The sequence below is a fragment of the Euprymna scolopes genome, chromosome 21 (assembly GCF_053919585.1).
Source record: "Euprymna scolopes isolate OS-2025 chromosome 21, ASM5391958v1, whole genome shotgun sequence".
In the NCBI taxonomy this organism is placed as follows: domain Eukaryota; kingdom Metazoa; phylum Mollusca; class Cephalopoda; order Sepiida; family Sepiolidae; genus Euprymna; species Euprymna scolopes.
Window position 1 is genome coordinate 112,934,681 of NC_136502.1, and position 16,878 is coordinate 112,951,558.

General features: G+C 33.6%; 1 protein-coding gene across 1 annotated transcript in view; it reads right to left on the reverse strand.

The window, feature by feature from the left end:
• Window positions 1-2,021: 2,021 nt before the first annotated feature.
• Window positions 2,022-16,878, reverse strand: part of LOC145242980 (protocadherin beta-15-like) — a 631,746-nt gene continuing 616,889 nt past the window's right edge. The window contains exon 5 of the mRNA XM_080106093.1: window positions 2,022-3,303. Within this exon, the coding sequence (XP_079962219.1) occupies window positions 2,984-3,303 (320 nt within the window). The 3' untranslated portion in view covers window positions 2,022-2,983. The remainder of the gene's footprint in view (window positions 3,304-16,878) is intronic.

Here is a 16,878-nt window from a genome sequence, read left to right on the forward strand (position 1 = left end):
AACACTTCTATTTAGCAAAGCCAGCATGCTTTCCAACATGGCTGACAATTTTGCCGGAACTTTGTCAGCAAATCTGAGGTTTAAAAGATAGTAATTAAAATAAGCTAACCTTAATCTGATTAGCAAACACCATCGGACTTAAGTTAAGGTCCTCATTAACCCTTTTAAAAAGCTTTTTCTTTTTTTAAGTCTGATATTCACAACCTCGTCCCGAAAAAATTATCGGCCATGTTAGAAAACAGGCTAGCTTGGCTAAGTACAAGTAATGAGAACAAATTCATAAATAATAAATCTTACAATCAGTAAACGCATGTGAAAATTATACAGGTAAGTCAAAAAGTAAACTTTCTTGCGTTTGTTAAGTTATTTGCTATCTACTTGTTTTGTTCTCACCTTCTTTTTTTTTCTTGTTAAATATACTGCATAATCACCAAAAATCATTTTAGTTTTATTTTTTCAATTGTGAAGAAAATCTATTTATCTCTATATACATATTTATTCGGCATAAAGTGAAAATCTCCACCTTTATACTAAGAATTCGGCCTGGCGAAGTGCAGCTGATGCCCAGCTAGTACTGAAACATGTCTGCAAATATGTAGCTAAAATATTTGTATAAATAAAAAGGTTTGATGATGATACATCCAAAAGCATAGGTGAAAAAAATTCCAAATAAAACGTCTTTGGTTTACATATGTGTCAGGCAAAAATAAGAATCTTACCATTAAAATTAGACAAAACTTTATAGAGCAAAATTTTAAGTGAGAGTAAAAAATCGATTTTATCGTATTTTGTGTGTCTCCATTGGTCCAACTGAGAAGAGTTACCTAAAAGAAGGGAGGTAAATCTCTTAAGCTATAATACTCCCAGGTAACATGAAAGCCCTCTGCTTTCTCTATGTTGAGAATGGTTTCCCAAATAGAAAGCCACTCTTAACACAGGGAAAGGAGTGGGCGAAATGACGGACTGATTCATCTCCCCTGTTTTACATAAATCTTCAAATTTATTTGTTTTCTATGTAAAGGATACGACAAAACCGAATTTTACTTTTAATTGAAATGAAACTCGATAATTTTTCCTGGTTTTTGGCGAGGATAACTATTTTTGTCTTTTATGTAACTGTATCAAAGAGTTTGTATTTGGAAGTGCGATTTTCATCTAGGCTTTTAGATGTATAATCATCACATATTTTTTTATGCCGAACAAATATATAACTCTCTTTTTATTGAACGCTATTATATAAAAAAACAGTAAGGATTCGCTGGATTAACTCACCGGAACTATTATTCTATATGTACATAGTTTTATGGCAGATATAAGGTATTTTTAGACAACCGACCAGACCGCTCAATTACTGATGCAGGAGTGTAAATAATTGTTATCTTAAATTAAAAAAAAAAAAAAAAAATTTTTTAAATAATGAAAAAAAGAAAGAAACGGTTTTACGGATCATCATAAACCCGGCTTTCCCAGTCTTCATTTCTAACTGATGAGAGAAGATTATAACAGGCTCTGTCTGTTAGATCAAAGTCTGTGGTGATTCGTTAAACCCGGGATATTAAGTAACTGAAAAAAAAAAAATAATAATAAATATATATATATATATATATATATATATATATATATATATATATATATATATATATGCAGATTGTTCATTAGATCACATTTATCTTTTTTGTCTTCATGGAGGTCGCTGAGAGAGTGTTATACCTTCCACAATTAAAAAATATTTACCTCTAAGTTTAGTGATATTTAAAGTTTAAATGATTTTGCTAAAAACGCCATTAGAGGGGTTCGTTCAAATATTGATAATTTAATGGGGTTTCATGCCATTAAATAAAAAAGTATTTCTAATTCATAACTTTAATTTGGTGAGCTCTACTTCTAGGCATATTATTTATTTATTTATTTTTGTCATACTTTTGATTGCATTGAAATCTGTTAAGGCTTGACCTTTTCACCTTTTGCACTTTTTAAAGGGGATTCTTAAAGGATGGTGAACCCGTATGGGATTAAAAAAATTTTTTTTTTTTTTTCTAATTTTAATCAGATTAGTAAAATAAGTAACAAACAAAAAATGTTTCTGAATTTTTGAAAACACGAGGATTGATAATTCGCATTATTTGGACTAGTGTTTTCAGTTTATGATATTTGCACAACGTTTCGGTCGATGTAAACTCCGACCTTCTTCAGGTGTATCTTGTCGAAATGGAGAATCTTTCTGTTGAAATCTCTAATCTGTACAGATTTCGGACAGAACCCTTTATTTAATCAATGAGGGCAGCATGTTCTCGTCCCGTCAGTCATGAGTGAGTATCAGTCTTCAGTAATTTGCAATTGTATTCTTATTATCGCCTGCACTAACGACTGAACCCTCAATTTGCAGAAGAGTGTCACTTACAGCTGAACTTTATAGAGTACTTTATCCGTTACGCCACAGGTCCTAGCACTTGAATTTCTGCCCAGATTCCCAAGTTGGACAGAAAGATTCCCGAGTTAAACAAAATACACTTGAATAAGGTTGGAATTACATCAACAGAAACGTTGTGGGAATAACATTCAATATGAGAACATTAGCCCCCCCCCCAAAAAAAATGCAAATAACTCAGAAAAATTATATGGATCCTAAAACAAAGTAAATTTCGCCCCCCCCCCCTCCACAATTATAAATTTACTGAATCCATAACTTCAGAAGTGTAATTTGTTATTTTCACACATTTTTTTACAACAGTAATATGTTTTTGATTACTTTTTAAGTATTTGGTCCGGTCTGGTCTGGTTTCTATGGCCTCATTATTATGCACCCATCGAGCGATGGGTAATTCAGCTAGGTTTTATATAAAAGCATTATCAGTGTGTTATTCAAAATAATATCAAAGCTATGTCTTTGCTTTATTCTAAAAAATACCTTGACTTTATTCTTTTTGTTAGTACGTTCATCTCACCATTTAGATGTTTGGTAAAAAAAAAAAAAAAAAAAAAATCAGCGCTTCTTTTTTGGTTGGGGTGCGGGCAGAGGCGTTTGTAAGAGAGGCACTTGTAGGATCTTGACGGGCTTTAGTGGAGGCGGGCTGGGTGGGCAAGTGATCATCTTACGGGGCGGCGGCAGTCGCATGTCAGTCCACTGAGTGCAGTCAGGTATGTGCCCAATGTTGGGCGTCTTCAGACATTTGGGAGTTACGTTTTTAACTTCGGGACAAAGCAACCGTTGCTGCATGCTTTTAGTGAGTGTCTTCCTGCGATGGTCTCGCTCCGCCATGGCAGCAGCAGACTTAGTCTTGCAAGTTTCAATCGGAAAACAATCTGAAAGAAGAAAAAAAAAAAAGGGAAAATAATTAAAATGTAGAAAACAATTATCTACACAGTTTGAATTTACTGGTAAACTTCGATAACACAGGCAAATAATAATCTATCTATATTGCGTTTTTCTTACTCTCTCTCTGTCTGTTCCACTTTTTCTCGAAACTACATCGCCGATCTGGCTGAAATTTTGTATGGATCTTTGTTATTATAAAGTGCAGCGAACTAAGTATTGGGGTACTCGTTTGATGCACTGTTAGGAATTGATAGGGATTAGTCACCACAATGCCATATTTACTATATTAGTTTTCTTGCAAACTACTGAGCCGATCTGGCTGAAATTTTGTATGGACTTTGTTATGAGAAGGTGCAGCGAACTAAGTATTAAGGTCTCCGTTCAATACACAGCGATTAGTAAAGATAAGTATTTAAAGCAAAAATATGCACAAATTTAATCATATTCAACCATCAATTTGACATAGCGTGTTCATTGTAAGTCAACAGGCTATAACTTTTGCCAGTTTTAAACATGCAAACAATTTAGCAGAATAATATTATCATGAACATTAAAAAAAAATTAGATCCTCCAATCAACAAAGATGATGTTGTTAAAGTAAAAAAAAAAAAAATCGAATTTTACCTATTTGAGAAGAAACACTCTTGTAATGTTATAACCCTTTAGGCTGTGATCATAGCGTAGTATCTGTTAACTGTGGCAAGCGGGGTCAATGGTCAAAACATTATTATTATTGTTATTGTATTCTTGTTAATTGATTTGAGCGGCGGATGGTCGCTGGATCAGGTATTATGATTAGAAGAATAAACAATTAAATTGAAGAAGAAATGATTGACGTGTAAATCGCAAAAAGAATGTGAAAATATAAAATATATGTAAACATTATTTTGGGGTTTTGAATAAACAAATAACTAGTTGTGGATTAGGTTGGTCTGAGACACGTAATTAGGTGACGTAAGAGAACACGTGAGGTAGTTAGTTTTGGAGAGATTCAGAGAGTTGAGGATTGACCACCAAAGCGGACAGACGTCTATTTAGGGGTGGACAGACAGCTAGGGAGCGAGCTGTAAGAATAGAAATGTAGACAAACTGCAGATCCTGTGAAAACAATTTGAGACAACAGTTATAAATTTATGTTATAAAAATATAAAGAGTTGTTTTAATGGTTTCACAAATAAGAACAGATGTCTCAATTGGTTGGTACTGATCGCTTCATGGTTCGTCACGGAGCAGCGGGAAGATACAGAAGAATTCTTCAAGAAAAAGGTATGAAGCATATATTCTTCTTCTTACATATGAACTGTAAAAATATCCCATGCGATAAGTCTCATACAACATGACTCGGTTTACACGTCAATATCATGTCACCTGGCTAAACAACATACATACAATTTATACGTTTATTATCTGTCTGTTAAAAGAACAATATCTTACATCCACTAGATAATATATGACACGTTTTAATATATCATCTCCTCCAATATAAACCAATATACAACACTCTCCCAGAACAGGTAAAATAAATTACACAAACAGAGCAATAAAATACGCATCAAGTGTACTGGAAAACCAAATCACAACGCAATATTATAAAAATAAACAAATATTTTTGCTTGAAATTTATAATTTAAATATATTTCGGAGTTAAGCTCCATCCTCAGTATGTTGTTTTATTCCTTTTTTTTCTTCTTCTTTCTTGCCATATTGTAAAGTTGGAGAAAGAAAAGTTTGTTTGTAAAAATCCGCGTGTTATCTCTCAGCGGTTGTATTTTGAAATGTTGGAACGTGGCGTTGGCTACACGAGATTAACGTCAAGGGTGTGATATTATTATTATTATTATTCAAATTAACGCTTCTATAACAGAACTCACACCCTTGACGACAAACAGAACAGTTTTACACCACTTTTAATAAGCCTTATGAATAAAGATATGATACTGAACCTTATGTCTAGAATCCTTATTTCAATTTTGCTCACAATTCGCTACATGATTTTGATTCGTTAAAATGTCTAAAATTTAAAGCTTTAGCTTAAAGGAGTATTTAAAAGGAATTTAAATTCAAGGAATTTTATTTTATTGGTGTCTATCGACTCGGGATAAAATTAAATGTAAATCTAAAACATTTGAATTTTCAAGTTGTAAATTGTGTCCATATAATGTTCCCTAAAAAACCTTTAAAATACTTCAAAGGAATCGCAATATCGAGAATATTTATTAATTGATGTTCTGATATCGATTGTCAAAATTTAAAAGAAATCGAAGATGTCTGAATTTTCACACAGAGCTATCATCCCTTTTTCATCCTTTGCTTAAAAATAAACTAAAGTAAATATAGCCTACATTTTCACTTCTTCAGTTTGGCATCTGTGTTCCAAAATTCATAATGATCGGTGTATCCGTTAGAATTAATTCTGTACATACAAATATATCTAATATTATATGTACAGCATACTCACGTTGACACACCAGTTTCCGTTAGATTACTGAAGTTAAGCAACGCTGAGTCTGGTCAGTACCAGATGGGACAATCAACTTGGGAATACCAGGTGCTATATGTACGAGGAATTCGTCACCTCCCTGCAAGAGCTGCAAACTCTAATGTCATTATCTCCACTAACAAGGGATATACATGCGAGTGGAGACTGCTTGTGAATTTCATACTCCCATGCAACTTCCTCCTTTAGAGGGAGTTTGTTCAACTCGCCTAGGGGTAGTGCCGTTTCGGTATAGTAACTTATATATATATATATATATATATATATATATGTGTGTGTGTGTGTGGCATAATCTATACATGTATAGACGGAATAATCACGTTGACACACCAGTTCTCACCAGATTACCAAAGTTCAGCAACAATGAGTTTGGTCAGTACCAGATGGGTGATCATTCGAGAAGGTCAAACGCTGTAAGTACCGTGCCGAGACATAGAAATTTCCAGATTGGTATCTGGGAACACGTTTAATTCATTGGGAAAGATGCACACCCAGTCTTCGTTAAAACATGCATAGGAGAAGGAAAACGCTAATGTAAAACTTGAGGTCTAATGTATGCTCTGTCTTGTGTCAGCCATTGCAACGACTGAGATTAGCAGTTGTACAAAAAGATATGGCTGGTTCTGTACAAAGCCTTCACCACTACAAACAAATCATCTGTGTTAATTCCCAAACAACTTAGTTGTTGTGGCAGAGCTCATACGTCGAAATCGATGGAAGAATCTATCACATATGTATAAATAGAAAAGAGGCTTGCCTTTTTTCTGTTGTTCTTGGCCTTCGGGCCGGGATCATAGTGTAGTATCTGTTCCGGCAGATACTCCAAGCAAAGACCATATGTGGGGGCGACCCCACATATAAGACCTTGATCAATGTAGGGCCAACCCTTCACACCAATTGTCACTATCCAGCACCCCTAGTCCCCGGGGAGTTGGTCCCCATTTCCCCTTCACTCCTCACATTAAAAATCGGCCTTGTGCCTAATTTGCTCGGTGGGGGAGCAAATAAACAACCTGCTGTTCTTGGCCTTCGGGCCGGGATCAAAGTGTAGTATGTGTTCTGCAGATGCTGCACTTTAAATAATTTGTACCAGTCAATGGAGGGGAAACCCTATATACTGGGACAATTATTATTTTTGGTAACCAGAGTGCCCCCTTTTTGCCTACTTTTAGGGGAGCTGGTTTTTACCTCACATTAAAAACGGCCTTGTGCCTAATTTGCTTTGATGGGGAAGCAAATTAATACAATAAATACATTTTATCTTGCATATAAAGCGGAATTCTTTTCAATATAAGCGTTGTTGCCTGAAAAGGTCTCTAGTTATTAAACACGGGAAGACCGAAACATGCTCATGACTGTGTAGGAACAAATTACTGTTTATGTAAAGACAAATTTAAAGTATATATATATATATATATATATATATATATATATAGTGAGAAAGAGAAATTTACAAATTTGTTTCGCCGTATCAAAGCTCTTCGGTGTCGCTAGATTCAGCAAGTTTTTCCACTGTATGTTGTTTATGGAACACCTAACCTTGACTAGTGTAAAAATTATGTCGAAATGTTAGTCTAAATAGATTAGCGATTTGCAACGCTTCTCTATTGAAAATGTAATTATTGAAAGCAGAAAATTATGAGTAAATTATTGACTTGCTTGAAAAACTCGATTTGACTTAATAAATAAATATCATGAACACATCAAACGGAATGATGATGATGAAGAGGATGATTGTTCAAGCAAAATGCAGGTTGACGACAACAGCAACAAAAAGTAACTTTCAAGAATATATATATACTAGCAAAAGTACCCGTCGTTGACTGGGTTCAAAAACAGCCTACAGAAAATGGACTCTGATTTATGAAAGTATGATAGCTTATGAAAAGGAAGGGTTGTAAAGAGATAGCTTCGAATTTGGTGTATCAAAACCAAAGCAAAATATGATGAAAGTAATAAAAAAGATAAACCCAATAATTTATTATACCATATCTGTTCACACTGAAACACTTATCACAATATTCTGTGGATCTATATTAAAAAACCTTGTTAAACTTTGTGACATATTTACATTCTATAAAGGTCAGGCGCGAACGAACACTCCATAATTTTATTATACCATATTTCTTCAAACTGAAACATAATTATCAAAGTATACTTACGCAGATAGATATGAAAAGTCTTTATTAAAGTTTGTGCCTATTTCCATTCTATGGAGGCCAGGCGCTAACGCAGACCCCACAATTTTATTATATCATCCCTATTTAAGTTAAAACATGCTTATCAAAGTATTATTATGTACATCTATATCAAAAACACTTGTAAACGTTTTTTTTTTAAATTTTTTATTTCCATACTTTGTGGACCAGGCGCGTATGCAGACCCCACAATTTTAATGAATCATCATTATGCCAGATCAAACATACCCATTCCTGTGTCTCGATATATCTTCTATCATTATATGTGATCAGCTTTCTATAATAGTCAACCATATAGGAGCCTATTCGTGACCAGACACACATACACAGACGTTTAGCTTTATATTATAGATATACACGGCATAATCGCGTTGACACACCGGTTCTCGTCAGATCACCGAAGTTAAGCTACGTTGAGTTGAGCCTGGTAAGTACCAGTTGGGTGACCATCTGGGAATTTTAGGCACTGTATGTGCTCTCCGCTTATCTGGGCATTTGTTTCCAGTCGTCCTGTACATACACTTCACTCGCCACTGGTATTTAACAATGTCGACTCAAGAGAGGTGTGGTTGGAGATTGCGCACCTTCTGCCACAAACAAAAAATAAAACATTGCATAAGCAGGCACCCCTTCGTGGGTATCCATTGACTGTCAAAGACTGAAGGAACCTTGTGTGTGTGTGTGTGTATATATATATATATATATATATATATATATATATACACACACAGATAGATAGATAGATAAATAGCGATGAATGATTGATTCCACACGCGTGGGTTAACTTCAATGGCTTTTCTTTGTGGTAAAAGCCTATCAACACTGCAATAATAAAGTTTTTTTTTTCCAATAGGCATCACCACTTATCAAGGCCAAGAGACCACTCGAGGATAGGGGTTAAGAGTGTACAGTAGTCAATTGGACAATATAGTAATCGTTAGTAATGGAAATTCGGTAAATTTGTTAACTTAAGTGGAACGGCTCATCAAGAACTTGTTTATGTTGGACTTGAAGACAATCAGATTGTAATCAGCTGGAAAGCAGGAAAATGGAAGACAATTCCACAGGCGTGCAGTTCTAAGAAAGAAGCTTTATTCATAGAATCTATGTTTAGGTTTAGGTTTAGATAAAGAGTGGCGGGAATTATTGACAGTGTTTTCAGCTAGACGAGTGTTTCTTGTGAAAGTTTGGCGAGGAGGGTCCATAGATTGAAGCTCAGTCGAACACTTTCCATGAAAATAACGATACATCAGAGACAAACTCGCAACATCTCTTCTGTGAGAAGGAGATTGCAGCAAAGAGAAAAGGACATCTCCCACCAGGCTACAAAGTCTATTTTGAACCCTATCAAGGCAGGACAAGTCCTTTCTAGCAGCCCCTGCCCAGATGTGGTAACAGTATTCCATCCTTGGACGTACCTGGCTTTTATGTATATAGATGATGGCATGGCATCAGCAGTGAGATATCTACTGGATCGATAGAAGGATCCCACCATTTTTCCAGCGGTTTTTCTGTGAACTTAAAATTTCCTTTTATCAACAGTTTTTGCTTATTCTTCTCTTCCATTCCATTTTCCAAGGAATATATTTTTGTCTCTGATGAATTGTTTAGTGAGATTCAGCTGTTCAACGAAACACATGTAAGACGTACTTCATAAGAAATATGAAAAACACGTTATGAGTTTTGACGTTAATGACTGATCTCCGAATCAATTAAATATATCTTAAGGTTTTAGAATTTTCACTAACGATACATTCACATTATATTTACATATTATATATATGTGTGTGTGGTGGGGGGGGGCGTGTAAAGAGCGTTATAGACAAGAGAAAGCAATACACCGGTATACATATAGATTTATTTGCCCATTTAATACAGAAATAACATCAAGGGGAGGGGTGTTATTAATGTGCTTTATACCTGAGTATTTCGAAGCTCCATCAATTTTTTGAGCTTCGTACATCTTGGTAGGTCCACATTTTAAAATCCTTGAATACTTCTTTAACTCCCTACCTATTACATTATATATATGCCATTCACATAGAGTACTGTTTCGTTGTATCACAACTCATCAGTGAGGCTAGACTAACACCTTTCCTTAGCCGTGGATTGAAACTACAACCATCATGTTGATAGTCGGCAATTCTAACCACTGGACCATAGATCAGCGCTCATAAACGACCTCGTCAAATGTCCAGTAAATAAGCATTCGCTCCTTGATTTATCATGATTTTTGGAATATGATAATTTCGTTCCATCAGGGGTATGTACATCATATATATTTAAAAAAAAAATTTTTTTTTTTAATCTAATATAGGGGGAATTCTGGACAAGGACCAAACAAATAAAAGAAATCTAATAAATATGAATTATTGTTGAATCATCTCTTAGTCATTTTAAATTTTTTTTCTCAAAATGGCGGACATCACAGTCATTCCTCGGATATTCATGAAATCTGATTTTTTTTTTATTTAAAAATAAAACTACTTGATTAATTATGGTGATTTTTCGAATATATTTTCGTTTCGGCACGGGTTTGTACGTCATACAGATTTTTCTTTGTTTTTAAGATTAAACGAAAAAAGCCAAGTATTATGGTTCAATTATGCTCTAAAAAAAGCATTTATTTTGAACGCGCTCCTGTTTTATAAAAGAATCTCAAGTTGATTTTATGGGTTGGGTCGTTCTGCTTGTTCAGTGATAAAACTTTTCAAATCCAGTTGTGCTGTTAGGCTGTATGAAGTGATTTTTTGATTATCGATTTTCGATACTTATCAGATGCATTCCAATACAAAGCTTACGTAAGAACATTCCCAGACACATCAAATACCTTCATATGAAATCTCCAAAAATTTGGCCAAGCCGTTTCTGAGTCTATAAGGAACGAAGTCACATACACGTAGTTCCTTTTATATGAAAATACATTATATATATAAGAAAGAAATGGTCACAGAGTTAATCTTTTTTTCTAATTTTCAGATATTATGCATCCGAGGGATCACTTTTTCAGATGGTACCAGTTTCGACTCGGTCTGATGCAGCTGACAAAAGTTTTTAGCAGACACACACAAACCGACGTTTGAGATTTATATAATAGAAAAAAAAACAACAGGTCGTGCTCAGGGAAAAAAACTTGAAACTTTCTAAAAAAAAAATCGATGTCGATAATAATAATTCAAAATAAATTAAATATATAATCAATATAAATCAACTTTAAATAACAATCTTAAATAGAACACTTAAAACAATTCTCTCGCTATAAACAGTAACTAACGTACAACTATTTAATAAAATCGATTTTCCTTAATGTAATATGCAAATGAGGTGACCTCTTGAGCGTTTATTTTGCAAGAATCAAACTATATGTAAAAACAAATGAAATAGTAAAGTAATGAAGTAATGGAACTTTTGTATTAAGCAAATTGTGAACAAACTTAGAAACAGAATACAAACAAACAGACAGGTACACGACTTTATATATATATATATATATATATATATATATATATATATATATATATATATATATATATAGAGAGAGAGAGAGAGAGAGAGAGAGAGAGAGATTATATGGCTTTTGCAGTATTTCGCCCCCCCCTTCCTCAAATAAGAAAAACAACTATATATTTAGAAATTTAAAAGAAGCGGAATCTGTAATTGTACCAGAATAAGAAATGTAGAAAAGAATCGGTAATTGCATTAGAATCAGGAAAAATATTGGAATCGTCCCATCACAAATTATATATATTATATATATATATATACACACACACACACATTTAAATTTGCACATGTAAATGTTAATTTCAACTCTATTTCTCGTGGTTAATGTTGGCTGTGTGGTTTGTTCCTTGATAATGGAGTCAGAGATGACTTTGTGGCGGGATTCAAATCTCCTGACCGGCTGTAATTGTAATTCTTGCACTGATAATACCCAAAATGATGAAACACTAGTGTCTGTAGGTATTATAATAATTATAGTAATCATCATACACACACACACGCACGCACACAAAGGGAAAATAAATATAGGTGGAATTCTGGACAAGTACCTTCACTTCTTCATAAACTGGAGTGTACGTAACTATAGCCAGCCTATCCTCCATGCACAATCTACATATTGCAGTGCCAGACTTAAACTTGGAAACGAGTTCCAATTATATAACACAATCAATTTTGCATTTATCTTTCATCTCTGAAATGCACGTTGACAAATCCATACTATGCCTATATTTATCCAAATGATTTGCGTAGTATTTATTGAAGCTACATTGCGTAGAATCAATATAGATTTTATTAGTGAATTTCAATTTGACAGCGGCTTCATATATAGCACATTTACTTTGGCATTTATCTATTAGTGGACAGTCGATCTTATTTATATAATTGCAGAATAGATTTATAATATTTACATTGCCGGCAATTCTTGCTTTATTGTGTTTGTTTATCATGCTGATAAAATTTCACATGCAGTAATAATTAATTTTATATTAAATACTTTGTGTAATGTATTAAACAGCAGAAACTGTTCATCTAATAAGGTATATATATATATATATATATATATATATACTGGAAGTACTCTCCCGTCAATTAAAATGCATGAGCTTCCGCCACAACAACTAAGTTGCTCAGAAATCCACACAGATGATTTGTTATAGTGGTGAAGGCTTTGTGTAGAACCAACCACCCTTTTTGTTCTTACTTTGTCAGTGCAAAGGACAGAGTATACAGTAGACCACAGGTTTTTATCAGAGTTACCTTTTCCTAGATGCATGTCTTCATAAAGATTGGAAGTGCATCTCTCCCAGTGAATTAATGTGCCTCAAAATAGCAGCCTGGAAATTTCTACGACTCAGCCCGATACTTACAGTACCTAGCCTTCCTAAATGGTCACCCATCTGGTACTGGCCGGGCTCAACAATGCTTAAATTTGGTGATCTGGTGCAAACTCGTGTGTCAAGGTGATTGTGCCAGTATATATATATATACACTAGCTGTACCCTGCCACGCGTTGCAGTGGCTCAATTTGGTGTAATGGAAAAATTTAATAAAAAGAGAAAATGCATGTTTCTTATATTAGTACAGCAATCCACTGCAAAAAGTGAAAAAGAAGGCGAAAATGAAAAAAAATGGTTCTCTTGCAGAATTTGATCTGGATCCTTGGGAGTTTCTGTCAATCATTCATGGTTTGGACTTGACCAACAATCAGTGGATGAAGTCGAACGTAGCAAAAATGTTGAAACGCTAAATGTTTTTTTTTGTTGTTGTTTTACAAAAATGTGAGTCAGTAATTAATATTTGGTTGATGGTGGGGGAAGGGGAGGGGTTACTATACACAGATTCAAAAAAGTTGTCCAAAAACAAATAAATGAAAGCAAAGGTAAGGTAAGTTACGTTTCTACCTAATTGGATAATTGTTTAGTGTTTTTATGTAATGTAAAATGTTTAATTGGCTCAAAAAACAGAAATGGTCGTGGACTCTGTTGAATACGTTAAGTTTGGGAAAGTAAGTTGAAAACTAAAAACTATACAAAACAGTGTCTGAAACTCACCGAATATATGTTACCATGACATAGGCTGGCATAATCGGTGGGTTTCTTACAGTATTTTGTATAGTTTTTTTAGTTTTAACTCACTTTCTCTAACTTAAAGTAATCAACAGTGTCCACCACCATTTGTATCTTTCAAATACCCCGATAAACATTGTTTTTCGAGCCGACTAAACGTTACATTAAATGAAAAGGGTTTGTATTACTAAACACAGATACAAAGAAGTTGTCAAAAAATAAATATATAACAAATAAATGTTATCAAAGGCAAGAAAAGTAAATGTTCTACCTAGCTGAATAAGATTTTAGTGTTTTTATGTAATGTATAATCGGTTCAAAAACATTCAATGTTTATCGGTATATCTGAAAAATACAAATGGCGGCAGACTGTATCGAACACGTTAAGTTTGGGGAAATTTTGGGAAAATGAGTTTAAACTAAAAAACTATACAAAATACTGTTAGGAACTCACTCAATATATGTTACCATGACGTAAGCTGGCATAAAATCGGTGGTTTTAAACTTTTGCTCGATACAGGTGACGACTTTTAAAAGTCCCTTTTAGTGATTACCTGGTTTGAGGATATTTGTACAACTAAACGGCAAATCTGCTCCAAAAAATCCGGTATTATTTTACTTAAAGGGGCATTTTTCTGTGTTTCTTGGCTAAAAAGTTTTTTGTTTGATTTCTTTTGCATGGTAATAACTCCTGAACTCTGGGACTATTTTCCATTTCAAAGCCGTAGCCTTCGTTTACGCTCTGCGTGAGCATAAACGAAAGCTGTTTAGCCAATAAACATGGGAAAAAATCCCCCCTCTCTCAGGTGGCTAGAAAGTGGGTGCTCATTTTAAGTTAAATTTATATGGAAAAGTGATCGCCGCTTTTTCAAAAAAGTAATTTCTTCATATCATAAAAACTATTTTTTTGCGACGGAAACGGTTTGCAGATTCGTTTTTAGCACACCAAAATCTACAACAAATTTTTTGTTATTTATGAACGTGAGACGCACTGCCCTTAATGGAAAATTATATCAAAAATCCGGGGGAAAATAGTTTTCAATAAAAACAGCAAATGAATTCGATAGAAAAAAAATGGATGCTATTTTTTTTTTTGTTTTTTCTGTGTGTTTCTTGGCTAAAAAGTTTTTTTGTTTGATTTCTTTTGCATGGTATTAACCCCTGAACTCTGGGACTATTTTCCATTTCACAGACGTAGCCTTTGTTTATGTTATGCGTGAGCATAAACGAAAACTGTTAAATATGCATTCGCGTACCAAACTGCCTTGTCAAAAAACCTTTAAGCCAATAAACACGAAATTAAATGCCCCTTCCTCAGGTGGCCAGAAAGTGGGTGCTCATTTTAAGTTAAATTTACATGGAAAAGTGATCACCCACTTTTCGGAAAAAAAATTTCTTCAGATCATGAAAACTATTTTGGTACTCCTTGGGCGTTGAGTCCAATGGCGACCCGCAGAATTATTTAATTGTCGTTCCCTTAGTACCCCCCCTAGTCAAGGCTAACGCATGCACACGTAACATTTTTTATTTATTTACTTACGTGATGGAGTTTCTATACTGATAGGTTTTTTGAAATTTTTTCCCTGGATTATTATTGATTGAACACTAACCAGATTATGAAAAAAAATTGAAAAAAAAAAATCATTTCAACATTTGAAAGGGGTACTCACTTTTTAGTTACCACGTTCTGGTAAATCGATCACTCATTTTTTTTTTTTTTTTTTTTTTTTTTTTTTCTAAATACGGAAGTGTCTTCAGGAGATATAAAATGGTCGCATGTTGACGAAGCAATGTATCGGGAGGCATACGGGATGAAAAATTATTGGTAAATTTTTAGATTAGGTCCACCTCCTTAATTTTCTCTTAAATGACGACTTGAAATGGTTTTCGACTATGCTGAATACGAAAATCGCATCGAAATTTTGCAGAAATAAGTAGTTATCAAGATATAAAAAGTTGTATTATGCATTGTAATCTTTGGCGGCCATCTTTTTTTACGTGCGTGTATTTGTTTATGGCGCGTGTGCACGTAAAAAGATGGCCGCCGAAGAATACAATGCATAATACAACTATTTATTTCCGCAAAATTGCAATGCGATTTTCGTGTTCAGCATACTCGGAAACCTATAAATGTTGTCATTGAAAGGAAAATTGTGGAGGTGGACCTAATCTAAAAAAATACCAAATTATTAAACATTTCTCCAGCATGTTAGTGAAATTTATAATACTTAAAAAAATTTTTTAAAAAAACAAAAAACTCACCTTTACTAAAAAGAATTAAAAAAAAAAACCACCCACAAACTGACTTTTAACTAAATAACTGACTTACAAATGCGGTAGAGACTCATATTATTTTTACTTTCTATGGTTTTGATATACCGCGTTTTTATTGCTTACAAAATGGGTGACTGATTTATCAGAACGTTGTAACTAAAAAGTGAGCACCACTTTCAAATGTCGAAATAATGATTTCGTTTTAATTTTTTTTTTTAATAATCTGTTTAATTAGTATCCAATCAATAATAATCCAGTGAAAAAAAATTCCAAAAACCTATAAGTATAGAAATTAAGCATGGGAGTGATTGTTGCACAACGTCGCCTTCCGCACTTTATCAAACATTATTTACGTTAACTCTTTTCATAAATAATTAAAAAAAAAAGTAACTAAACCATTTATTGATTATTTGTCACGTGTACAAACATTTATTTATTTACGTAGGCTTAACTCTTTTCATGAATAAGAAAAGTTTTACTCTTTAAGAATAATAAAAGGAAAAAGTTACTGAACATTTATAAAAGGACTTACTTCTTTTCATGAAGGCCAGAGAAATAGTTGGCCGAAAAGTCGTGAAGCATCAACTAATAAATATGAGAATAATAGTCCGCAATAAATAAAAATGGTGCTAATGCAGAGAGCGATCCGCTTTTTTAAAATCATTTTTCCACGTTTAATTGCTTTTTTTTAAATTCAATTGTAATTGACAGAATAGGTACAAAATATCCTCCCCTTCCCATGTTAAGAATGACTTTTTACATAATAACATTATTTCAGCACGGATCACTCTCTGCATGAGTATCATAAAAATTAATACAAATAATACTTATCTCAATAAGTGAAAGGCTAATTTCTACCGGAAATAAAATGGCGATAATCTCGCAGTTACGAAAAATATTTTTTATTTAATTTAATATTTTTATAATTCGCAATGTTAAATTATTTTAATAACATGCAAACATTCCTTGACTAAATTGATAACGTAGAAATATGGGTTTTATTCGCTTTTAACGAACCAAACA